We start from the raw sequence: 27786 nt of genomic DNA on the forward strand, positions 1-27786 counted from the left end.
AAAAAAAAAAAGAGTAAGCACCCCGAATGAGCAAATTACCCAGTAGTGTTAAGTGTTAAATGTTAAGGAAGAGAAGAGCAGGTGTAAAGGGAGGAGTGGCTGTATTAGTTACTGGCTTGGAAACTAGATCACCAAGTTTATTGTTTGTAAAGTAATAGTCAAGGGGAAAATGGCAAAGGGAGTTGGAGGGATTCTTTTGCAAGTTGGGAGCATAAGCATTAGGACATGCCTTTTTGAGTCCTCATTTTAACCTTTATTGCTTTCTTCTGGGATTTGAATGTCTGAAAATCTAGAGTAGTTTGATAGTTGACCTCTAGTTAAGGTATAACAATATAACAGTAACCATTATAGTTAATATGTACATATTTATATTGTCTTCTGGAAGCTGAGGAATGAGACAGTGAAGCAGGATGTTTGGTGTCAAATGGAACGTGTAGCATGAAGTGGACGTTGATACTTGATTAACCAGCTGCCGGAGGAGAGATGAGCCCTGTGATAAATGATCTGGTTTGAACAGTGTGAAGATGACGCCAGTACTAGGAGACAGCGCTTGTGTGTTTATAATTCTAGACATTTTGGGTAAGAATACTGATGACAGGAAGGCTGAGTAGCATCACGTGTGACGTGTGGACTCTGATCAGGCGCTCTTGCCTTAACTCTCATCTTTTCCACTTATTACCTGTGCGGCTTTGAGCAGGTTCCTGCTCCCTCTGCTTTCTGCTCTTCAGGTTCCTCATTTGTAAACTTGGGGGGAACATCACATGGGGTTTGTTTTGAGGATTAAGTCAAGGTAAAGGTGCTTGGCTAAATAATCTTTGACTAAACTTGAGATGGTAGGATGGGGATGATGCTAAGCCATTAGGAAACATCAGAGACACCAAGGTCAAGGGCAAACAAGTGATACTTCTGGTCCATCCAGCCAACATTTGCAAATTAAATTTTTCTTTGTTGTTTGTTTTTCCATTTAATTCTTATATCTGTTTGAATTAAAAGATCTTATATGTTTTAAATTTTAATATTCAATTAGAATCAGTTCTTTCAGAGGAAGAACGTAATAATACTCAAAACCGTTCGGTTTGGTTCATCAACATGTGATTTTAGTCTTTAAAATACTATTATACCACATAAAATCTATAAAACGTGTCATTTGGTGAAGCTATATATGTATATTTCTTAATCACTTTGCTGAGAACTGGAAACAAAGGAACTGTGGACGTTCCTGTGCCTTAACTCTGGCGATGGAGCTCCTTGCTTATTTTGTGACTAGAGCTCTCCTTTTGAAAAATTAGCTATATTGTATTAAACTACCATAATCTGTGGTATACTTTGTGCTCGTAAACCAACTTATAAAATACTCTGTCAGAGTCAGAAGGAATATACAATTCCGAGTGCCAGGAATGGAGTAGATGCCTAGTGAACATTCATTGAATGAATGGGCAACTGAGTTGACTATTTTTAAGAAACAATTGGATGGAAGCAACCTAAATGCCTATCGACAGACGAATGGATAAAGAAGATGTGGTACATATATACAATGGAATATTACTCAGCCATAAAAAGGAACAAAATTGAGTCATTTGTTGAGACGTGGATGGATCTAGAGACTGTCATACGGAGTGAAATAAGTCACAAAGAGAAAAACAAATATTGTATATTAACGCATGTATGTGGAACCTAGAAAAATGGTACAGATGAACCGGTTTGCAGGGCAGAAGTTGAGACACAGATGTAGAGAACAAACGTATGGACACCAAGGGGGGAAAACCCTGGTGGGATGGGGATGGTGGTGTGCTGAATTGGGCGATTGGGATTGACATGTATACACTGATGTGTATAAAATTGATGACTAATAAGAACCTGCAGTATAAACAAACAAACAAACAAAAGAAACAGCTGGAGGGCTTCCTTGGTGGTGCAGTGGTTAAGAATCCGCCTGCCAACGCAGGGGACACAGGTTCGAGCCCTGGTTTAGAAAGATCCCACATGCCATGGAGCAACTAAGCCCATGTGCCACAACTACTGAGCCTGCACTCTAGAACCCACGAGCCACAACTACTGAGCCCACGCGCCGCAACTACTGAAGCCCGCGCACGTAGAGCCCCTGCTCTGCAACAAGAGAAGCCCACGCACTGCAACAAAGAGTAGCCCCCGCTCGCTGAAACTAGAGAAAGCCCACACGCAGCAACAAAGACCCAACGCAGCCAAAAATAAATAAAAATAAATACATTTTAAAAAAGAAACAGATGGAGAGAGAACTCAATTTTTGCCAAATGGAAAACTGCAAGAAAGAAAATAGCGTTCTTGAAACTTGTGACGTGAAGCCAAAGGAAAATTCATATGATGTCAAAGCTCTTGACAGTGGTCCTTCTATAAGAAGTAAAAGCTGAGAGAGTGTTGAGAAATTGACCCCTACGAGTTAAGCACATTTTAGTGAGTGCAAAGCTAGTGTGATAGGGATCATCTTGTTGTGGGCACCATTGCCGTTTGTCTTTAGTTTTTGTATTTTAGGTCTGCTTTTTCCATTAAGCCTGAGGAGCTTCAAGTTTTATGACCTCCTGGTAATGACTTGACAAGTGAACAGTGTCACCTATTGAGGACTGGCCTAAACAAGGAAAGTTTGTGTTTTTGCTGTGGAAATTCATATGATATGCCAAATAAGTTTAGCTAACTGCTTGCATGATTAAAAAGCAGTTGATTTGCTTCTAGTCAGTAGTTAATTATAAAAGTAAATATATACGTTATATATGTGATTTTTAAAATCCAGAATATGTAAATGTGTAAAAAAAATAGGGGATATATTTGTGTAGGTCTGTAAATATTGTCTGTAAAATAACATACATGTTGGCTTTTCTGTGACAGTCATTCTAGAAATAGCTCAAAGTTTTACACTTGGAATGGCTCCCATGTTTCTTTCTCCTGGGCTGTGGAGGAATGTGATTCTTCTATTCAACCAATCATATAAATATTTAATTCCTTGCACGTTCCAGTCACTGTGGTAGGTCATGGGGATGCATAGGTGAATAAGACACGGTCCTCTGCACATTTTAAAAGATGAAAAACTTCTTTTCATAAGTTTGCATTAATGTTTAAAATGTTAAAATCCCAATAATATTAAAGAGTAATGGAAATATATGTTACCTGGCATGATGTAGAGACATTTGATCCTGCCTGGGATCAGTTGGTCTGATAAGTATGCAAGCAGTACCTGTAACCATTATTCATGTGTTAATATAATCGAGTATTTTCAATAATAATTAAATTGCTGATAATATATTCAATTTCTTAGTACTTTGACTAGAGAGCTTTTAAAATTAATTTTGTTTTGACTGTGCTCTCCTGCTAAGAGACTTTATTTCTAAGTTTTGTGGTATTTTCTGCTTATCCCTAATTCATGTCATTCAGATTTTTGGAAGACACCCAGTTTTTCAAGGTCAGTTTGGATTCTTTTACCAACTTAGTGCCATTTAAGTGATACCTAGTTTTGTCCTCAGTAATCTTTTGAGTAGTTGCTCCTCAAAAATAATACTGGAAGTTTCCCTGCAGGAAATTAAAGGAGTGTATTGAGGACATAGGTGGTCCTGAGGAGAGCTGATGAGAAGGGCACAGGCTGTTTCTTCACAGATACCAGCTCTTGGTTACTGGTGATTGCTTCTCTCTGTTTGTGGCATCTCACCTCGACTAAGTGACACAATTTTGCAAAGTAGCCAGGGGCCATGAAGACACATAGGGGAAAAGAGCAGAATATGGATATTCATTTATTCGTTTATGAATTGATTAATCCAATTCACAAATGAATGAATGCATCTAGGCATTTAAACAGCAAATATTCATTGAGTCCCTACTATGTGCCAGGCATCATTTTAGACTCTGGGTAGTGAACAAGAGAGAAACGTTCTCAACCTCAGGGAGATTATATGCTAGTGAGGAGGATGAATAAACAAGTAAGTATGCAGTATAGTGTCGGTATAGTACCCACTAACAGGAAGAGTGAAGAAGCGGTGAGGGACAGAGGTGGTGGCGATAATTATATGAAGACGTCAGGAGAGGCTCTGAGGAGAGGGGCTGCTTGGCAGACACCTGGATGGAGAGCATGCACCTGTACATTTCTTTGGGAGGTACATTTCAGGCATGACGTGTTCACAGAACAGCAGGAACATTGGTGAGGCTGGAAAACAAGGCGTGGCGCATCTCCTTTCTTATCTGTGTCGCTTATGAGTGTTTTGTTTTTTTAATCTCCTCTTTCTTTTTGCCATTCATTGGCTGATTTTCATTATCTTAAAAATTTATATGTTTTGTTATAGACTTGTTACTTTGTTTCCTTGTTACCTGAACACCTATATATCACCACATTTTAGTGTTGTTTTATAACACTGAGACTTGGTATCTTTGGGCTTTATTGCCTCCTTGGTGAATTCTGATTAATGGTTGTGTTTAGTCAATGATATAATGAAGGGAAACGTGGATTGGAAAAAGCTTCTAGGTTCTAATCCTAGTTTTGTTGCTAACTGACTGTAAACTAATGTAACATTTCTGGACCTCAGTTTATCTAGATGTAAACTAAAGCTGTTGGACTAGATAACTGCCAGGATTCCTCTTAACTGTAAAATTCTGTTGTTTCAGTGATTTTTAGGAAAAATCCCCAGGAGAAATACAATATTTTTTTTCTTTTTATTTCCTTTTTTAAAATTAAGGTGTGCAAATCTTAGATGTACAGCTTATTGAATTTTCACATATGTATGTACTCTTTGGGGAACTTTATGGAATTAAAAAAAATATATTTTCTATCCACGGTTGGTTGAGTCTGTGGATACGGAACTTGGAGAGCTGCCTGTATAAGTATATTCCAAATACCTTTCCCAATCTGGAAATACCTATACTCAATACCTAAGAAAATATTATTTTTAGAAAAATGCAATTTTAAAGTGTTTCCATTTTGTTGCATTCTTTTTTTAAGTTTATTTGTTTTTGGCTGCGTTGGGTTTTCGTGGCTGCGTGTGGGCTTTCTCTAGTCGTGGTGAGCAGGGGCTACTCTTCACTGCAGTGCGCGGGCTTCTCCTTGCGGTGGCTTCTCTTGTTGCGGAGCACCGGCTCTAGGCGCGTGGGCTCAGTAGTTGTGGATTGCGGACTCTAGAGCGCAGGCTCAGTAGCTGTGGCGCACGGGCTTAGTTGCTCCGCGGCACGTGGGATCTTTTCGTACCAGGGATTGAACCGTGTCCCCTGCATTGGCAGGCGGATCCTTATCCACTGCGCCACCAGGCAAGTCTTTCCATTTTGTTGCATTTTTGAACACAGTTTATAGATTAAGAAAGCAACAGATTTAAGGATTTCTCTTATTACATAAAAGTTTGGTCCCAATGTTGACTTTAAAGAAATCCTAAGGTACTTTTTCTTTTAAACACACTTCAGAAATTATTTCCACACTTCTTATGAGATATTTTAATATTTTGGGCTGGTCCTTAACTTATTTGGTGTTGTAAACAGGCAAGTCTTTAGGTCATAGGGTCCCATGATAGAATGATTCTCCCATTAGAGAAGCAAACAGTTCTGTTCTCAGCACATGATGTCACCAGCACTTGAGTCTTTCTTTAGTGGGTATTCCTTTTGGTGACTTTGCCAAGAACTCCTTTTCTTTGCATTTTGATGTGAACTCTGTTCATGGTGGTTTTGTTCACTGCTGGTAATGTTGAAAAGCAACAAAATTCTTTTAGATTCCGTTTTCTTTGAGTATAGCTCTTCAAGCTATAGAATTAGGGCATTGTTTTCTAGATTTATAGATTCATGTTTCAAATTTAACCTTTTAATTTTAGAAACAGGAACACCAAAGTTGGAGGTAGTAAATAATAAGTTCAAATGTATACTACTTGTGTTAATAGATACAGAGCCACTGTTTATAAAATATACAGTTATTATAGTGAACACATGAGGTAGGTGTTAGTGAGTGACTTAATTATAGCCCAAATCCCTATTGCTGTTAGAAATTGGGGAGAGCATTGCAAGGAGTAAAAGAATATGCACTGAAGTAGCTCACTAATTAGGATGTGCATTAGCAAACTGGATTCAACACTATGAGCAAAACATTTATAGCTTGCTCTGTGTGTTAGCGTTACGGACTTTTGTGATTCTGGGCCGATGTTAATCTTTAAAGAGGCATTTGTTACAGTTCCTTCCATGGTGTGGGCTTGAGCATTAGTCCCTTCACCAATCCAAAGTGCTAAATATTGCAAGGATCCCCTTGAGGGATATTATTGGGTAGGGACCATGACTTTTAAAGGGGGGAGAAGAGCCATTGATTCATTCATAGTTTATATTAGATTTTTCTGACACTGTAAACAGCCATACTGAGTATTTTCAGTGAGCATTTCTATTAAGTATAGATTGGGGAAAATGATTCAGAGTTGGCAGGGGCCAGTGTTTCTTAGAATGAGTTTTGTGGAATATTGGTTCTGTGGAATGTTAATAAATGTTACATGAAATTAAAACCCAACCAACCAACAAACAGATCTCTTTGGTTATGAAACTTCGGAAAGCACTAGATTAAATGAAATTGAAGGGTTTTTTTTTGTTTTTCTAACTATATTGGCATATAGTTATGTAATGTTGTGTACCTTTAAGGTGTACAACATATTCATTTGATATAGGTATGTTGCAATATTGTTACCACCATAGAGTTAGCCAACACTTCCATCATGTCACATAATTACCATTTCTCTTTTGTGGTGAGAACATTCAAGACTTACTCTCTTAACAACTTTCAAGTATATAGTATAGTATTGTTCTCTGTAATCACAATGCTGTGCTTTAGATCCCCAGAACTTATTCATCTTCTAGGGTTTTTTCTTTGACTGTGGGAATTCTCAGGGCCTGTAATTTGTCAGTATACCTTGTACTTCTCTAAGATGAAGGGGAAGTGAGACAGCAACAGTATGCAGCATTTCCCAAACTTATTGGGCCATGGAATCATTTTTTAGAGAGTGTTTTGGGAACTTGACATGCCACAGGATACCACTGGTGAAAGTGATTAGGCTGAAATCATTTTGTAGATAGAAAACTAAGACCTAAATAATGTAAGTACTCAGGTAGCTAGAGCTGGTGAGATTGCAGACTAATTCCTAGATCACTGTTCTTTCCATCGGCAAAAAAGGAGATTGAATGGCTCAGAAGACATAGCTTTAAATATGTTAGAATGTAAATTAGGTTTTCATTGTCATCTTTTAAGATTTATTGAAGCTTAATGTCCTGTCCAAGGTTCTGGGTCTAACCAAAAAAGGTAGTACAAGCGGTCATTTCTTTCAGCTGCATTGCTAACAAATGGAATAGGGAATAGATGTAAAAATGAATTTACAGAATTACCTGAATCAGCTCTTTTTACCAAAATTAGGATAAACAGGGTCTTAGTTCTCAAACCTTAGTTTTGACTTGCTATTAAGTACAGATTTAATTTTCATTCTGTTGATGACTTTTTAAATGGGGTGGGGAGAGAGTTTAACTTAATGTAATTTAGACTCATAATTAAAGCTTCCAAAATCTAGATAGAAAATTGGGAGATTGAGATTGACATATATATACTACTGATACTATGTATAAAGTAGATAACTAGTGAGAACCTACTGTATAGCACAGGGAACTCTAGACAGTGCTCTGTGTTGACCTATATGAGAAGGAAATCCATAAAAGAGGGGATATGTGTATACATTGACTTTGCTGGACAGTATAAACTAACACAATATTGTAAAGCAACTATACTCCTTGATATTTTACATTGAGGTATGATTTAGGTTGATCATTGTAAAATTTTAAATAAATTTAGATTATAGACTAATGTTAAATTAGTTAATTATTTGATTAATTATTAGATTATAGACTAATGTAGTCAGACTTGTCGTCTAACAGTTTGTAAGAAAGTACGTGTACTAGGGTGAAAGGCTAAGGGAACAGGACCAGCAGAAGTACTTGTTAATGCAGGGAAATTCTGGATAATCCATATGAGCAGTTATGAGACTTAGAATTCCGCTCTGACGCATAGGTGTACCTCACTGACGTTCTTTGGTTTCGGGGAAAAAATTGTGGCTTATCTTGAAAAAATGCTGTTGGGTGTTCCTTCTTCTTTATATAGGAATTTAACATGGTTCCTTATTAAATAGAAAAGGCATTTCAGGAAGATATTAGCTTAAATTACTTATGTGTGGAATATTTTACATTACAAAGATAAGTGGTTGATTATAGTTTTACTGGGATATTTTGACAAAATTGGTAGTGTGTATTCTTCTCTCCTGTTTATTCCCCCACCCCACCCTGCCCCCAGTAACCGGCATGGTTAATAACAAGTCTTGGAAAAAGAATTTACTGCTTATAACTGACAGGAGGTTTAACTACAATTTTGTGTTCTTGGAAAACTGTTTAGAAAATTTTGGTAAGCATTAGGTACTTCTCTGAAAGGAATGAGAAGGTATTATGAGACAGGCTACTGATGATGAATAGAATAATGGTACTAGGAGGGGTGAGTAAGAGTGCTGCAAGAGAAGCAAGGTCAGTAAGTGACTGTATAGCAATAGCATTGATCTGTGTGTATCCCTTTTCTCTTTTTATTAGTTTTTAAAATTTTATTTATTTATTTATGGCTGCGCTGGGTCTTTGCTGCTGCATGCGGGCTTTCTCTAGTTGCGGCGAGCAGAGGCTACTCTTTGTTGTGCTGCATGCGGGTGTCTCGTTGCGGTGGCTTCTCTTGTTGTGGAGCACGGGTGCTAGGTACACGGGCTTCAGTAGTTGTGGCTTGCGGGCTCTAGAACGCAGGCTCAGTAGTTGTGGCACACAACTTAGTTGCTTCGCGGCATGTGGGATCCTCCCGGCCCAGGGCTCGAACCCGTGTCCCCTGCATTGGCAGCTGGATTCTTAACCACTGCACCACCAGGGAAGCCCCTCTTTTTATTTTCTTCCAGTTTTATTGAAAAATAATTGACATACAGCACTGTATAAGTTTAAGGTGTACAGCATAATGATTTGACTGACAACATCATGAAATGATGATCTTAATAAGCTTAATGACCATCCATCATCTCATAAAGATACAAAATTAAACAAATAGAAAAAAATTTTTTCCTTGCAGTGAGAACTCTTAGGATTTACTCTATTGAAAACTGTCATATATAGCATATAGCAGTGTTAATTATGTTTATCATGTTGTACATTACAACTCTAGTCCTTACTTATCTTATAACTGGAAGTTTGTACTTTTTTTTTTTTTTTTTTTTTGCTGTACGCGGGCCTCTCACTGTTGCGGCCTCTCCCGTTGCGGAGCACAGGCTCCGGACGCGCAGGCTCAGCGGCCATGGCTCACGGGCCCAGCCGCTCCGCGGCATGTGGGATCCTCCCGGACCGGGGCACGAACCTGTGTCCCCTGCATGGGCAGGTGGACTCTCAACCACTGCACCACCAGGGGAGCCCAGAAGTTTGTACTTTTTAACTGCCTTCATCCAGTTTCCCTTCCCCCCACCTCTGCCTCTGGTAACCACAAATCTGATCTCTTTTCCTATGAGTTTGCTTGTTTGTGTTTGAAGTATAATTGACGTACAGTACTGTGTTAGTTCCTGTTAACACAACATGTGATTTGATATTTTTATGCATTTCAAAATGAGCACCATGATAATTCTAGTTATGGTCTGTCACCGTACAAAGGTGTTCACTGTTACTCACTGTATTCCACACACTGTGCATTTCATGCCTGTGACTCATTTATTTTGCAACTGGAAGTTTGTACCTCCCTCACCTCTCCTCCCTCCATGTTCCTCCCCTCTGGCAACCAACTGTTTGTTCTCTGTATCTATAACTTTTTCTGTTTAAGTTTGTTCATTTGTTTTTTAGGTTCCACATATAAGTGAAATCATACTGTATTTGTCTTTCTCTGACTTCTTTCACTTATCATAATACCCTCTAGGTCCATCCATTTGTTGCAAATGGCAAGATTTCATTTTATTTTAATTAAGGCTGCACAGCTTGTGGGATCTTAGTTTGAAAGATGGAAAGGGATTGAAAGATTTCATTTTTTATGGCTAAGTAATATTCCATTGTGTGGGGACTTCCCTGGTGGTACAGTGGTTAAAATTTCATGTTTCTACCATAGGGGGCGCAGGTTCAATCCTTGGTCAGGGAGCTAAGATTCCACATGCTGCATGGTGCGGCCAAAAAAAAAAAAAAAAAAAAAAAATCCATTGTGTCTGTGTATGTATGTGTATGTGTGTGTACCACATTGCCCTATCTGTTCATCTGTTAATGGGCACTTAGGTTGCTTCCGTATCTTGGCTATTGTAAATAATGCTGCAGTGAACATATGGGTGCATATATCTTTTTGAATTAGTGTTTTCTTATGATAAATACCCAGGAGTGGAATTGCTAGATTGGATGGTATTTCTATTTTTAATTGTTTGAGGAATCTCCATACTATTTTCCATCGTCACTGCACCAGTTTACATTCCCACCAACAGTGCACGTGGGTTCCCTTTTTGCCACATCCTTGCCAGCACTTGTTGTTTGTTGTATTTTTTATAATAGTCATTTCAGGTGTGAGGTGATATCTCATGGTGGTTTTGATTTGCATTTCCCTGATGATTAGTGATGTTGAGCATCTTTTCATGTGCCTGTTGTCCATCTATATGTCTTCTTTGGAAAAATGTCATTTCAGGTCCTCAGCCCATTTCTTAATCAGGGTATTTCTTTTTTTGATGTTGAATTGTATATTTTGGGTGGCAACCCTGTATCAGATATATTGTTTGCAAATATCTTCTCCCATTCAGTAGGTGGCCTTTTCGCTTTGTTGATAGTTTCCTTCTCTGTGCAAAAAGCTTTTTAGTTTGATGTAGTCCTATTTGTTTATTTTTGCTTTTATTTCCCTTGCCTGAGGAGACATACCAAAAATATATTACTAAGACTGATGTCAAAGAGTGTACTGCCTGTGTTTTCTTCTAGAAGTTTTGTGGTTTCAGATCTTACATTTACATTTAAGTCTTTACATAGAGAAGAGACTTGTGGTTGCCAGGGCAGGGGGTGCGGTGGGAGGGGGAAGGACTGGCAGTGTGGGATTAGCAGTTGCAAACTAGTATATAGAGGATGGATAAACAGCAGGGTCCTACTGTATGGCACAGGGAACTGTATTCAGTATCCTATGATAAACCATAATGGAAAAGAATATGAAAAGAATATATATATATATGTATAACTGAATCACTGCTATACAGCAGAAATTAACACAACATTGTAAATCAACTATACTTCATAAAATATTTTAAAAAATAAATTTAAGTCTTTAATCCATTTAAAATTTATTTTTGTGCATGATGTGAGAGAGTAGTCCAGTTGGATTTTTTTACATGCAGCTGTCCAGTTTTCCCAACACAGTTTATTGAGGAGACTGTCTTTTCCCCATTGTATATTCTTGCCTCCTTTGTTGTAGCTTTATCTTTAATTTTTGCCATTTTAAGTACGGTGTGTCTTTGTATGGTCTTCTTTGGGTTGATCCTGTTTGGGCTGTCTGTGCTTCCTGGACTTGGATATCTGATTCCTTTTCCAGGTTAGGGAAGTTTTCAGCTATTATGTACTGACATATGTCCTCTGTGCCTCTCTCTCTCTCTCTGTCTCTCTCTCTCTCTCTGTCTCTCTCTCTCTCTGTCTCTCTCTCTCTCTCTGTCTCTCTCTCTCTCTCTGTCTCTCTCTCTCTCTCCCCCTCCCCCTCCCCCTCCCTCCCTCCCTCCCTCTCTCCCTCTCTCCCTCTCCCTCTCCCTCTCCCTCTCCCTCTCCCTCTCCCTCTCCCTCTCTCTCTCTCTCTCTCTCTCTCTCTCTCTCCCCCCCTCCCTCCCCCCCCCTCCTTCTGGGACCCCTACAAATGAGAATGTTAGGACACGTGATGCTGTTACAGAGGTCTCTTAAACTGTCCTCATTTCTTTTTTTTTCTTCTTTTTCCTGTTTAGCTTTGGTGATTTCCACTGTTTATCGTCCAACTTGCCCATCTCTTCCTCTGTATCATCTAATCTACTCTTGATTCCTTATAATGTATTACTGTTACTATTTTTTAAAATATTTATTTATTTGGCTGCGCTGGGTCTTAGTTGCGACACATGGGATCTTCCTTGCAGCATGCGGGATCTTTAGTTGTGGCAAGTGAGCTCTTTTAGTTGTGGCATGCGGACTCTTAGTTGGGGCACACGGGATCTAGTTCCCTGACCAGGGATTGAACCCCGGGCCCCTTGCATTGGCAGCCTGGAGTCTTATCCACTGGACCACCAGGGAAGTCCCATAGTGTATTATTTCAGTTATTGTACACTTCACCTCTGTTTGGTTCTTTTTTATATTTTCTCTTTGTTAAAAACATCCGACTCCTCACTCTGTTCATCCATTCTTCTCCCGAGTTCTTTGAGCATCTTTATGATCATCACCTTGAACTCTTTATCAGATAGATTGCTTATCTCTACTTCACTTAATTCTTCTTCTGGGGTTTTATCTTGTTCCTTAGTTTGGAACATATTCCTCTGTCACCTGATTTGCTGTTTTTATTTCTATGTATTTGGCAGGTTGGTTACATTTTCCTCCTCCTCCAGATACAGCAAGGGAGACACCCTTACAAAATATTTCCATTACTAATGTAAATGTTTTCTTGCAAAGGGGCAACTCCTACTTGGTTTTCAGAGTTTTCCTGAATTCTGCCGTTTCTTAGAAAATAACCAGTTTAAGATAATATTCCAAAGAGACACATTTTGGGGTGGCAAATTCTGCTCCCCTACATTATAGCAGGCTTTACTTTTTTTTAGAGAAGTTTTAGATTCACAGCAGAATTGAGCCATTTTTGGTACTGATCTAACATCACGGTGGTATTTGTTAAAAGGTGTCTATTTCTGTTATCAATTTCAGTGTATATACAAAATGTATTTTGCAGTTATATTTGCTGTTTTATGATTATTGTTTTTCAAAGTATTACCTTCTTTTCGACTGAATATAATATGTGTCATTTCACTATGAAAAAATTTACTAAGTAATTAACGGAAGGGAAAGCAGCAATGGGTTTTTCTGGTCCACTGAAGTAGACAAAGCCTTTTTCAGCCTTTTTCGTGTCCTGTGAATAGGATAGTGAATGTGTGCCTTGTGATTTGTTGTTCTGTTTTACTGCTTTGCTGACTGAGAACTGTATTTATGTAGTTCATGTTTTGGCAGCTTCAAACAAGAAGAGAATTTTTAGGTCTGTTTTGAAAAAAACTGTGACAGGAATGTTACATATGTACATGACAAAGATATATGTAAATTATTGGAGCTTCAAGGAGAGACAATAGTTTTCTTGGAGAGTATATGCTACTCTATCATTATTTAAAGTGACTTCTGTCAGATGAAAAATTAATCAGTCCAGTCAAACTAAGAAAGAAATGGAAAATTTTATTCAAGCTAAACTGAGGATTATAACCTGGGAACAGCCTCTCAGAAAGCTCCAAGAACTGTTCTGCCCGTTAGAAGTCAAAGCACAATTACAGAAGTTTTTTGACACAGGGGCCTGTACATTAAATGATGTATTATTGACTTACACAATCCAGATCTGCAAGTACAAAGAGATGGGTTGTGTGACCCCTTACAAGATCAAGATGGAATGTTATCTTTTAAGGAGTTGTCTTATTGGTGCTGGGGGAATGTTGCGCTTTATTGTTGAGGCGGTTTGGTGGCTGCATAACGCAGATACACAGTGTACATTAGAGGGGAGAGACGAGGCCAAAGGACAGAAAAATTTTTTATGTTTAAAATTTTCTTATCTTGCCATCAAATACGAATTTTATTTCACACTTCCATCATAATTGATGCATTAAGTACGACTGAACCAGAAGTACTTCTAAATTCTAATGGAGTACGTATAATATAGTTAACATGCACATACTGGAGAAAAGCACGGAAACCCTACATTAGCAAATTTCTCATTTTAAAATAAAAATGCACCATGCCTCATTTTTCTCCACTATTAAAACTGGGTAGTCTTTCAAGTATTACTTTTTATTCTTGGGAGGAAGGGCAGAGATTGTTTATGTTAAGGCTAATGTAAAAAGAATCCAGGACCACAAAGGTTGCACTTTAAATTTCAATAGAATTATGTGCTTCATATCAGCATTATGAAATTTTAAAATTTGGTGTATCTTGCGCTTTCAGAAATTTCTCCTCTAACAGTTAATATAATTGAATTGCATATTAATATCATTTAAATTAAGAAAAAAATCTTACAGTGCCTTTATTTTAGTATACCCTGTCATCTAAGGCCTAGATGATACTTACTAGTTAATTATGTGGCTTTGGTATGCACTAGTAGTCTTTTAGGAAAATATTTGCTTTAGTTTTGGGGGGAGGAAGTGTCTGATATATTTTTTAAACTTTATTATGAAAACTTTAAACATTCACAAAGTAGAGAGAATTGTATAATGAGTCCTCATATATTCATCTCCTGTCCTCACTAGTTTAATATAATGACTCTTCTTGTTTTATCTGTGCATTCCCCACCATTACTTTCCTCCCAACCCCCCAGTGATTTTGAAGGAAATCCCAGACATCATGTAATTTCATTGAGAAATATTTCAATGTGTACCTCTAAAAGCGAATCAAATTATTTGTATTCCCAGTGAGTACTAGCGAGCTTTGTTGTGGAGAGGAAGTTCAAGAGTGCTTGGAAACAGACCTGCCATTGCGTTTTATTATAGTTAATTTGTATTCAGTAAGATCCAGAGTTTACATTACTTGGCGTTTTTTTATTATTACAATACATCTCAAAGGATTTGAAGTGTTGATTTTGTAAATAACATCTAAGAAAACATTATGAATTACCATCATGAATATGTATGAAGCAATGTGACAGTCCTCATTTCAGAGCTAATCTGCGATTTGCTTTGTCATTTTTCATGGCTCCTCCCCAGCTCCAAAATTAGTTTCTTTATTTAAATGCTGAGAGACAGTCAGCATGTAACACTTATTTTCAGATGAAATTTATAAGGCTCTATTTGTGTCAGAGAAAGAGCAGAGAGAAAAAATATGCATATGGGGCTGAAAAAAAGAGGAAGGGGCAGAACAGTGTAAACATCACAGCCTGGGTACCAGAGAAATAACTTCCCCTTTCCTTCACTCTCACTCACCCAACCTCCTCTCTTGGTCTTGACTTTTTAATTTCTCTCTTTTCTTGGTGTCCCCTTTGAGTTATATCTTTTTCTTCTCTTGGCATTTACCTTACTTTGCCTGTGGCATTTATGATTAGGAAGATTGCTGATTCCTCCCTTGGAGAATGTTTTATTATATAGGGGTTGTGAGATAAAACTTTAAAAAGCAAAATATTTTAGGACGAATTTGTTGTGCTTTGTTTTCATACAGATTTTGAAAAATGTTTATTTAAACTCGTTCACATAGTTGGGTACCTACTATGGCCTAGATTGAACTTTTCTGTAGTCTGTGAGTGAATGATACAATGTAAGAAACGTTGCCTATATATAGACATTCAGGTTTGCTTTATGTGCTCTTTTTGAAAAATTTTGTAATAATTTTTCCTTTTTTTGTGTGTTCTCTTTTGCTGCTCATTTATTGGATGAAACTGATTTTATTCAAATGTGACTCTGCAGTTCACAAGATTCCTTTGCAGCTCACCTTTGGAGGTAAGATTACTCAATGACCTTGAAATGAGAATTGCCATTGGTATCTTTTGTGAGGCATTTGATAATTTAAGACTGATCATTTTGTCATGATGTATGCTTCAATACCAGCAATGAGATGAATGCAGACTTTCCTTTATAAGAATTCCTATAAGTTACAGAGCTATCCCGGTAAGTTACAGAGCTCTGTGCGGGCAGTGACCTTCACAGCAGGTCATTGCTGCCATTTTATTAGGTAGAATGAAGTCAGTCCATTTTAAAGAGCCTTGTTGTATCTCCTTACTCCCTTGCCGCTCTCACATTGGCCTTATCCTCTGTAAACTGCCCTGGTGTTAAAGGAGACCTGGAGAAGTCTGGGCAGAGGCTGTCATCAAGCAGGTTTCAGTTAGTTTGAGAGAACTTTCTAAAATCCATGAATTGATTAGGGAAGAGCAGAGGCCTTCCCTTGTACTGAGCTTCATCGTGACACAGGCATGATTCTAGGTGCCAGATTCGCTTTCTCATCTGATTCTCATAATGGTTCTGCAATTTAGAACTGAAAATCCAGCGATAAATTGTGAGATAAAGAAAACTCTTAGATAATCAGAGAACCAGTTATCAGTGTGAGCTGTGGTTGATAAGGAGTTGATAGAAGATGGACAAGGCTTTGGGAAAGGAGTCGGAAAGGGGAAGCAGCTGGGTGTGTGGAGGGACATTGGACTTGGTACCAAACCTGGGGTTCAGGTCAGGTCCTCGCTTACTAGCCATGTGGCACTGGGCAGTCGCAGCTTCCCTGAGCCTCAGCTTTCTCATATGTAAAATGCAAATAATTTCTACCTCTTAAATGAAGCAGTGGGCAGGGGAGCGGTTTATAAAGCGCTCTTCACATGTTACTAATATTTTGTATTCTTCTCTCAGGCTATGATAAGACTCTGTCCCTGCCTTTCATTTGTCCTTCCTTTTGCCTGTTTGTTTACTTCACTCTGTGAAGTAAACTCACTTCTCTTCCCCACTCCCAACCTCTTCAAATCATATCCCGTAGATGCTGTGTCCTCTGTGATGCTCTCTCTGACCGCTCCACATAGAGGCAGTTGTTCCCTTTTCTGCTTCCATAATATTGCATTCTGTGCTTATTGAAGCTACTATTGTTATGTGGTGTGGCCCAGCCTCCTGGTGGCCTCCTTGAGACCTCGTGGTGGCCAGTTTGAATGATTTCCAGGGGAAATTGAGCAGACCACAGGGGGTAGTACCATCCAGGCTTGGTTACATTTTCTAAATGTCCAGGTCCAAAGGGGAAACAAAGCCTGGAAAGATCCTGGGTTTTGAAATGAGAGATCCTTGGGTGACCCATGAGTAAGTAATTTCATCTTTCAATTAATCTAAAAAGTGGAGGTAATAATACTACTTAACTTACAGGGTTATTAAAACGAAATGAGATAATGTGTGGTAAACACTGAGTACAATGCCTGTCACACAGAATTTTAAATAGTTTGGTGTAAAAACAATAAAAATTAAAACTGTACTATAAGAAACTTGAAGACAGTGTAAACTATATAGTCTACTCTTTAATCGATAAAGCACTTTCTAAGTATAGAATGGGAAGTATCACAAAGGAAAGGATGGAAAAATTAGATCTGATTTTGTAAAAAAAACCCATGATTTGGTTCATGAAGACATACGGAGTTAAGAGGCAATTTGGGAAAGTGTAATAAAAAGATTATTATACTTAATATAATCTCTTAGAAACCGTTTTTAAATGTAGTATTTTCTTTTGCATAATATTTGGTTGGATTTTATCAGATAGTTGATCAGCTGACATACAAATGGTAATATGTTTTTTAAAGTTTAATCTTATAAGTAATCAAAGGAATGCAATTTAAAATAGCAGTTATATACAGTTTTTTAACTATCAAGATATCTTTTTTATTTTTAAGTGAATGCTTGGGATGATGTGATGAGATGGGATGTTTTTAAACGTCATCCTTTATAGAAATCAGTTTGGTCATATACATTAAAGATCTTATAGAAATGCATACCTTGTGGTTGAGTAATTCTTATCTAGGAATCACTGCCAGAGAAATAAAGATTGGGACAAAACTTGCTTAAATATGTTTGTTACAGCATTATTTATAATGGCAAAAATTTATAAATAATTTAAATGTTCAACCGTAGGAAAAGGTCATATAAATCATGGTGCAGCCGGCCATGTGATAGAACACCCAGTAGCCATTAAAATAGTGATCGTGCATGTATGTTCATGCGTATATATTGATGAAAAATAGCAGTATAAAATACTTCTGCTTGTACTAAGAGACAGAAGCAGGATGCAAAATTATACATGCAGATTTCAGTTTAAAAACAATTTAAGTAAAAAAACAACAACAACAATTTAAGTATACAGAAATTAGTTAGGAAGGAGATACACCAAATGTTAGCGTTAACTACAAAATGCTAAATTATTTTACCTCTTGTTCTTCCACGAAGGAGTCACATGGGGAGAATGAGGTACCTTGGTAGGGTTTTGTTTTGTTTTTTTTTTTGGCGGTACACAGGCCTCTCACTGTTGCGGAGCACGGGCTCCGGACGCACAGGCCCAGTGGCCGTGGCTCACGGGCCCAGCCGCTCCGCGGCATGAGGGATCCTCCTGGACCGGGGCACGAACCCGTGTCCCCCGCATTGGCAGGCGGACTCTCAACCACTGCGCCACCAGGGAAGCCCTCCTTGGTAGGTTTTTGATGATGGCTCTTATAGTCAGTGTTTGACTGAGATGTACATCAGGGAAATCTCTAATTGATGTGGAAACAAGGTCTAGTCTTGGGGAAAAAAAGGGATTGGCAGGAGCTTAGATGAAGAGATAATGTTGATAATGCTTAATTAAGGCTGGACTCTCATTTAAGCAAGAGCTCAGAGGAATAACCAGGAATAGGGGTTTTGAGCAGAAGGCAGTAAGGCTGGATTAGTTTACCTGCAGAGGGAGTAAATAAGGAAGCTGGAGCTTGATATCTCCTTCACTGGGGCAAAGCAGCAGTTTGAAGATGTTACTAAACAATGGCAAGGATGCGTTTAAATAGCCCTTACTAACAGACTTTTCTCAAATGTAAGCTCAATGAGAAAGGACCGTGTTTTTCTTGTTTCCTTGTGTTTCCATGTATTGTTAAGTACTATATAGGAGGCACTGAGTAAATATTTGTTGAATGAATGAATAAATAAATAAGTAAACTAGGCACAGCTGAGGCTGAGAGTAGCAAGCTTTTCCCCATAATCTGGCAGGACTGGCTAAGAGCACACAAGGTCTAATATTTATGTCTCAATATGGTTAAGTCTCTCTTCCCAGCTAGATTGTAGCTACTTAAAATCAGGATCTTTGTCTTTTTCATTTTTGGATCCTCTCAGGTATAAATAGGGCTTGGAATGGTACCAACCATATACCTAGAGTTGTACCAAACAAATATTTTAAAAATTACATCTTATTATTCATGTTAAATATTGGGAATCGTTGTGTAGAAGCTTAAATCTTTGGCGAAAAGTAGAAGGGAAAGTATCATCATCAAAGTTTAGTGATAGTTTCTGTTATTTTCTGTCTAATCTGCTTTTTCTATTTAATGATCTGGAGTTATATTTTTACCTTGGCTAAATTGATCTTTTTTCTTACTGGGCTTATGGACATGGAGGAGGCAAAAGAATCAAAATTAAAGATGACCAATGTGCTTTTCTTTTCTTGAAGTGTTTGGGAAATACTTTGAGGACATTCTGTTGATATTTTTCTAGCTTGGAATTTCACAGGGGCCACCTGATGGCACAGTTAGTGGCTGCTGCCCCTGAATTTCCAGCAGCACTGAGCTCAGGGTTCTGTTGCTGTGCTGCCTTGCAGAACTTGAGAGCCAAACAAAGCCAGGGCAGGAGAATGCTGAGACTCTCTAAATGTTTAATTTTGCCATTAAGCTTATGCTTCAGCTGGAGAAGGAAAGTTGCAAATATGGGTAATACCCAAATATTGATAGCTTACCTAATTTTGAATAAAAGAAAAATAGTTCAGGTGGAGACAGTAAAATACATGAGGTTTGCAGCTGAAAATGGAGGAGACTTTAAATTTCATTCTGCCTACAAAAACTAAACTACTATGAATGAACCATGTCGCTTTGTTATAAGTCCTAAACAGTTAACTGCCACATGAATCTAACAGAATTGTCAGGTTATAGTAATTACATCAGTAATTTGATCTGCTGTCATTTGAATGGAGCCATGTGTGGAGAGTCAGGTTCTTCCCTCTGTGGGGCTGACCCTTTTACATTTCTGTAAGCTGAAGACTAACAGAGCTCATTAAGCTTTATGGGAAAAGAGCTTTTGTCACCTCGTCAAGTCCGGCAGCACATTTCCATTCTATTCCTGATTTCGCGTGGCTCTGTAGCTGCTGGTGTGCATTCCCCTGCTAGGTTTACATGGGATCTCTCCCTCACAGACATTTTTATTGACATTTCTAAGCCTGAATTACATTTCGTGTGGCACCACCTACAGATGTCTTCAATTAAATGTAGGTAAATAAAAGGGATTATGTATCAGAGGCTAAAAGATTCTTCAAATTCTCTGCTAAGCCATACTTTGCCAGCCAATCCAGTAGCATGCAGTCTCAGCATCATTTTGGAGGTAGAGAACTACAGAAGAGGCATTTGTAAGAAAAGTTAAACCATGTGGGAATGTGGGTCACTTAGGATTCTCTTTAAGGATGTCCTATTCCTTCATTTCAGATCAATTAAAATCTTCTTTGTTAGCCGTTAGCATAATAATTTTTCGAGAAGTTAGCAGCTGTAGTGTATTGGGCACTATCCTAAACTCTTTGCTTACATTATTTTAATTTTTGTAGAATGTCTATATGGTAGTTATTTCCAGTTTCCTTATGAAGAAAATTGAACCTAGAGAGGTAGTTTAGTTGAGTTCAGTATCACAGCTACTAGTGAATGGCAACAACATGCTTAAAATGTCTTATATTACATGAAGTGATGATGATATTATTTGAAGGAAGACAGTGATAAATTTGAGATGTGTCAGCCTTGGCACTGTTGACATTTTGGGGTGGCACCGTCTTGTGCATTGTGTGATGCTTAGCAACATCTCTGGCCTCTACCCACGAGATGCCAGTAGCACCCTTCCCCGAGTTGAAACAAAATGTCTCCAGACTTTGCCAAATATCCCTAGGGGGTAAAATGGCTCCCTGTTAAAAACTACTGCCCTAGAGCAGCCTTAACAAAGAAAGAACAGAGAGTTAATAATAATCCAATAGCGATGATAGTAGCAATGATAACATGTTTTCAGTCTCACAAAAGGTGGGAAAAAGGACAGGTGAACAAAGGACAAGGGAGACAAATAGCAAATAGCAAAATGGTCCACTTAAACACAACCACATTAATTATTATATTAAATATTAATGATCTAAACCAAAAATCTGCTCTATGGAAATGTTTTATATCTGTGCAGTGGAAAACATGTATGTAGTCAATGGTCATACATAGTCACTGAGCTCTTTAGGAACTGAATTTAAAATTTTTTAAATTTTAGTTAACTTATGTAGCCACATGTGGCCAGTGGCTATCCTATTGGACAGTACAGGTCTAAACACTCCAATTGAAAGTCAGAAATTGTCAGACTAGGTAAAAGAGAAAAAGCAAAATCCATCTTAAATATGAAAGCATGAGTAGGTTAAAAGCAAAAGACCAGAATGAACTATACCATGTAAATACTAATCATAATAAAAATGGAGTGGCTGTATTCATACCTAACAAAATAGACTTCAGGGCAAAAGCTCTTACCAGAGGGAAAGATGGACATTTCGTAATGATAAAATAGTCAGTTCATCAAGTGAGGACAGTAATCCCAAATGTGGTACACTTAATAACAGAACCTCAAGATCCATGAAGCAAAAACTAATGGAACTGAAAAGAGAAACGATCAAATCCACAGCTATAGTTGGAGACTTTAGAACAGCTTTCTCAGTAATTGATAGAACAACTAGGCAGAAAATTGCAAGCAATTTAGAAGATTTGGACAAAACTATCATACAGTTCCACTTAGTTGACATCTATTGAATGTTGTACCCAACGACAAAATACGTATTTTTTCAAGTCCATAGGGAATATTCTCCAAGACAGATCATATGCTGTACCATTATACAAATCTTAATAAATTTAAAAGGATTGAAATAATCTCTGATCAAAGTGGAATTAAATTAGAATCAGTAACAAAAAACTGTTATAGTTTAGCAATAATAGGACAAACAACCTAATTTAAAAATAGATAAAAGACCTGATTATATATTTCACAGTGAAGACATACAAATGGCTAATAAGCCATGAAAAGATGCTCACCATCCATTAGGGAAATGCAAGTTAATACCACAATGAGATACCAGCATAAACTCGCTAGAATAGCTGTAATCAAAAGATAATACCAAGTGTTGGCGAGAAGTGGAGAAATGGAACCCTCATACATTGCTGATGGGAAGTAAAATGGTATACCCCCAGTCTGGCAGTTTCTCAAAATATTAAACTTAGGGTTACTGTATGACCCAGCAGTTTCACCCTTAGGAATATACACCTAAGTGAAATGAAAATGTTCAGACAAAGGCTTGTATGTGAATGCTCATGGCAGCATTATTCCTAATGGCCCAAAGCTGGAAACAATTCAGGTGTCTGTCAGCTGGTAAATGGATTAGCAAAGTGTGGTATTTTCATACAATGTAATACCATTCAGCAATAAGAAGGAACGAACTATAATACGTGCAACACATGGATGAACCTTAAAAACATTATTGGAGGTGAAAGAAGCCAGGCACAACAGAGTGCATGTTGTGTCTTTCCAGCTGTATGAATTATCCCGAAAGGGGGACTTTATAAGAGTCAGAAAGCAGAGCAGTGCTTGCCTGGGATAAGAGGTACGAGCGGAGGACCGACTGCAAGTGGACTTTTGAGAATTTGGGGGGGGGGGGTGGTAGAAATGTTCTCAAATTGGGTTATGTGGTTTCACAATTCTGTGAATTTCCTAAAAATCACAGAATGCTGTGCTTAAAATGGGTGAATTTTATCATATGTTAAGTACACCTCAATAAAGCTGTTTAAAAAAAAAGCTTTTATCATTTCTTCATCCTTTAATTTCTCAAAATGCTGTGGAAAAGGTCTGACTCAGCTTGGCATCTTCCCTAGTTGTGGTCTAGGTGTTTACACAGTTTTAGCATTTGCCAAGATAGTGTTGTGTGTTGAAATAGATGTTTTAATTTAAATATTAACTAGTTACTACCCAATATTAAATAAAGTTAGCCATTAATATTTATCGGTAGCTTGCAAAACCAACTTTCCAAGTTTTTTTTTTGGTGGGGGGGAGTCGGGAACTACTTTGCTCTTACTTGGAACTCTGTGGTAGACTGGGATCATATGTGTATATTTGGTTGTGTGTATGTGTATGTATGTGCACTGATTGCAAACTGCAGGTAGCACGGGTGGGGATCTGGCTTTATAGCCAGTGGTAACATTCATTCATTTTGCTGTCAAGGAAAATAAAGGACTGTGAGAACCTAACATCTCTTCAGTCTGTCAGCATATGAAAAATATCATTGTTTGGAATGGCTCTGGCAGATATCAAGATATCTCCAGTAACCGGAATTTGGAAGAGGGAATGGCTCTTACCTCAACTGGGTCCTGTAGAAATGAAGGGAGCTTGCAGAGGTAGCAGTGGGAGGGGTGAGGTAGGTGGAACGTTGAGTTGCTAACCTTGAGAAGGGAGTTCAAACAGTTTTACCAAATAAAGAGCACACTGAGCTGGCCTGAATTGGAGAGCTGTGGAGACAAGGCTAGGAAGAGGGCTGAGCTGGTGAGTTGTGGGAAGCTGTTACCTGCTGTCTGGTATAATGCTTGGGAGGACCCGCAGTGCTGAAAGAGCTGGGGCCAGGGCAGACAGAGGTAACTCAAGAGGGGCCGGATCTTCTCAGAGAGTGGTTGTCCGTCCGCTGTTTGTTACTGACTAATCAGAAATGGAAAACTGGGCAGTGGCTTGATCCACTGGGCAAAAGTGGGAACATGAGTGAAGATCACTGCTTTTCTAGTTACGTGGGTTGAGAAACAGTCGTGCAGTTTTCAGACTGAGCCCTGTGCTGTAGAATCAGAAGTCGAATAGGCAAGGTGGTGTTGGCTGAGGCACCAGTTAGAATTCCGGAGCCACGTCCCCCAAGTCATTGGGACTGTCATTTGATTGCTCTCCCTTTCAGCTGAGTCTGAGGCCTCTTGGGCAGTTCTGGCTGGGGTGAGCCTGCTGACAAAGAACCGGTTGAACTGAAGACGTTATTCCTTCCCTCAGTTCATTTCAGTAATACTTGGACAGCTTTCATGTGATCGTCAGAATAGTATTCCCTGGACTTACGGTGGCATTCAGCAAACGCTGGTTGAGTTCATAAATGAACTTATTCTCAGTTTCTGGATATCACATGATAGTTGAGCCAGTGTAAGCTGAAACCTTATATTTTGTAGTGAAATTATATCAGCTGGAAGTCTTTTCCTGGAAACTGATCTCACGTGATAAAAACTCAAAATTCAGAGAATAAAAGAAAGCACACTAGAATAGAAAACCAAACATTAAATAGAAAAATGCCATAAATTTCCATGTTGAAGATTTTTCTGCATGGGACTTGGATTAGTTTAGGCATTTAAGTCCATTCAAGATAGCTTTTTGCCAGGTCAGCCTTCCTTTAGCGAGTAGTGGTATTCATCCTTACTCTGAGGATCTTTCAGCTGTGTTCACAGTTAAGGTCATCTGCCTTGACGATTTTCATTACCCACTAGATGTGCATGAATGCTTCGGAAAATGTTTGAATGGTAAATCCTGGCATGGATTAGTTTCCATGGGGATGTCAGTCTTGTTTGATGTTGGTAGTCATTGAGTTCTAAATAAAAATATCAGTTTGGGTTGTCACCGTGGGATGTTTTTCTCTTCTATCAGAAAGATTGGAAAAGCAGGATGCTCAAATTGAACCGACAGTAAGTAAGGGCTCACATTAGGTTAGTCACTCTTGTTTCTAAGGTGTTTGTTGTAGTGCCCAATAAATATTGGCTGATAGGTAGAAGTGAGAAGTTTGGGATTCTGCTGCTTTTCCTTTTGAGCGTTTAGATAGCGCCTCATAGAAGTCTTTTTGTTGGATGATTAGGATTGAAAATATAAAGGAAAATATAAATAAAATATAAGGAAATGTCAAAGTAAACAACGGATGAACATCTTAATTTTTATCTATTTGTTCTGTAGTAAAAATGCAGAAATAAATTCCTTTTTTATTTCTGTCACATTTATTAAAAACATTTACTGTAAATCTTTTCTCAGCTATCTATGCTTAAAGTTCACATTTTTGTCATTACAGTGTTCTCAGTTTTAAGTTGTAAATGTTAGGGTAAACTTTTTTGCTTTCTTTGAAGCATTTTGGTTCCTAAGAATTCTGTCATTGAGACACACATTTCTTGATTCGTACTTTGGTTTAGTAAATTGCTGAGGTATCTGCATTCATTAGGTTGAACAGGGCACGTTAATATATTTTGGGTGTGTTTTAGCATGGTGTGCCACAGAAGCAATGTCCGCTGAGAAAAACACTGAACTGAAAGTTGGGAATTCCATATCCTTCTTAGCATTCTCCTAAACTGGCTGTGTGACCTTGGGCAAGTCCCTTAATCACCTTGACCCTCACTTTTTCACTTGTAAAGTGAGTAAGAGTATCTCAGATGAAGACGTCCCTTAAAACTGAGTGAACTTAGCCAACATTCTAACGTGTTTTATAGCTTCTTTTCTGACTCGGGTATTTTAAACCAGGCAAATAAAATAAGCTTCCCCTAACCTACAGCTTGCCGTAGTTCTGAAGCAAGTTGACATTTTACTTAGAATGGTTCTACTCACTTCTTTCTATAAAAACAAGTCTTATCCTGTTAACTTGCATACCCAAATATTATTTCTCTTATTTTTGTCCTTAACATGGTCTCACTCGTACATGTTAATTATATTTTTAATAAAGTGATAACTTGTTTCGTAGAGAAAACTTGAGGTAGGAAATTGAGAAGTACCTGTTATAGATAAGCATTATAGCAGACTGAGAAAGTGTGTAAATACAAACATCACAACTTTCTTACAGATCCCTTTTACACCTTCTCAAAGTGGCTCCTCTCTAATGACTGGATGATCTTCACCAACTCAGGGATTCTGATGAAATTGAGGCCTTTAGATGTTTAACTAGCGTAAAGTACTGTACTGCAACCTGAGAGAATTGTGTGAATAGGAAGAGTGAATGAATTCTTCCTAATCTGCAGGCTGTAAATGTTATGTCATTTATATTACTTAGTAAAATTAACTTTTATATATTTCCTTTGTGAGCAGAGGCAATGTTGCTTAAAGTAGAATAACAAAATATTATTACTTTTACATGTACTTTTTTTTTTCTTTTTTAAGGATCATTTAAACTTAATTGCCTTTGGATTGAAATATAGGTGATGATAGGAAATAATCACATTAGAATAAGCCTGTATAGGCTAAAATTTTTGGTGCAGTCTTATTACAGAGTTAGCATTATCTAATTTATAAATATATGTAACTAAGGTAATTGTGTGTTTTGAAGGTTATGATCAGTAAATTTGGCTCCTGTAATATAAAATGGGCTGTAAAACATTGATATCTAGTGTAATATCAAATCAGAGTACTTGCAGTTTGTGTTAACTGTCAGAATCAGTGAAGAAAAAAATAACCTCAAAATGCAAAATATTCCTTGCCGATGGAGATTACAATGAATATTGGCAGCTAAACATTAGGTAACGTTCCTAACTAGTTCAAGGCTATAGTTGTCTTTTTCAGGAGGTGGGATTTTGCCAGGGGAACAAGACTCATTTAATAGCAGATCTTTTGTTCTAATGGAATGTTCCTAAGTGGGAACTACGTGTCCAACCACCATATATTTTCTCAGAATTGGCCCTTAATTTCACATACTTTGGGTATTAACTGGAAACAAGGTTGGAGTCTTTGTGCAAAGCTATGTGATATATTAACCATGATATTGCTATTTGCATTTTCCAAATTAAATTTATTATTATTTTTAATTTCTTAGAGACTATATTGTTTCACATTTTTAAATTTAGTTTTTGGGTCTTTTTTTTTGTTTGTTTTTTAAAGAAATCATGTAAATTTTGATGCCATACTGGTATAGCACACCTTTGAGTTTCTTTTTTTTTTTTTAATTTTTATTGGAGTATAGTTGATTTAAAATGTGTTAATTTCTACTGTGCAGCGAAGCGAATCAGTTATACATGTACATATATCCACTCTTATTTGATTTTTATTTTTTTAATTAATTAGTTTATTATTTATTTATGGCTGTGTTGGGTCTTCGTTGCTGCACGCGAGCTTTCTCTAGTTGTGGTGAGCGGGGGCTACTCTTCGTTGCAGTGCACATGCTTCTCATTGCTGTGGCTTCTCTTGATGTGGAGCACGGGCTCTAGGTGCACGGGCTTCAGTAGTTGTGGCACACGAGCTCAGTAGTTGTGGCGCACGGGCTTTGTTGCTCCGCGGCATGTGGGATCTTCCCGGCCCAGGGCTCGAACCTGTGTCCCCTGCATTGGCAGGCAGATTCTTAGCCTCTGCGCCACCAGGGAAGTCCCCACTCTTTTTTAGATTCTTTACCCATATAGGTCATTACAGAGTATTGAGTAGAGTTCCCTGTGCTATACAGTAGGTCCTTACTACTATTTGATATATATCAACAGTATGATGTATATGTCAATCCCAGTCTCCCAGTTTATCCCCCCCTTCCCCCAGTAACCATAAGTTTTTCTACATCCGTGACTTTATTTCTATTTTGTAAGTAAGTTCATTTGTACCATTTTTTTAGATTCCGCACATAAGCGCTATCATATGGTATTTGTTTTTCTCTGTCTGACTTATTCACTCAGTATGACAATTTCTTGTCCATCCATGTTGCTGAAAATGAAATTATTTCATTCTTTTTTTATGGCTGAGTAATATTCCATTGTATATATATGTACCACATCCTTTTTATCCATTTCTCTGTCGATGGACATTTAGGTTGCTTCCACGTCCTGGCTATTGTAAATAGTGCTGCAGTGAACATTGGGTTGCTTGTATCTTTTCAAATTATGGT

General features: G+C 38.0%; 1 protein-coding gene across 11 annotated transcripts in view; it reads left to right on the forward strand.

Moving 5' to 3' along the window:
• The window catches only part of ATE1 (arginyltransferase 1), a 156687-nt gene that overhangs the window by 33710 nt on the left and 95191 nt on the right, over nucleotides 1-27786 (forward strand). For 8 of the 11 annotated variants that reach the window (XM_067709196.1, XM_067709201.1, XM_067709200.1 and 5 more), the window contains one exon: nucleotides 15615-15647. The exons of the other annotated variants lie outside the window; for them this stretch is intronic. In XM_067709196.1, coding sequence (XP_067565297.1) covers nucleotides 15615-15647 — 33 coding nt within the window. The remainder of the gene's footprint in view (nucleotides 1-15614; nucleotides 15648-27786) is intronic. 11 annotated transcript variants of the gene reach the window in all.

This window comes from Pseudorca crassidens, chromosome 16 (assembly GCF_039906515.1).
Source record: "Pseudorca crassidens isolate mPseCra1 chromosome 16, mPseCra1.hap1, whole genome shotgun sequence".
NCBI classification, from domain to species: Eukaryota; Metazoa; Chordata; class Mammalia; order Artiodactyla; family Delphinidae; genus Pseudorca; species Pseudorca crassidens.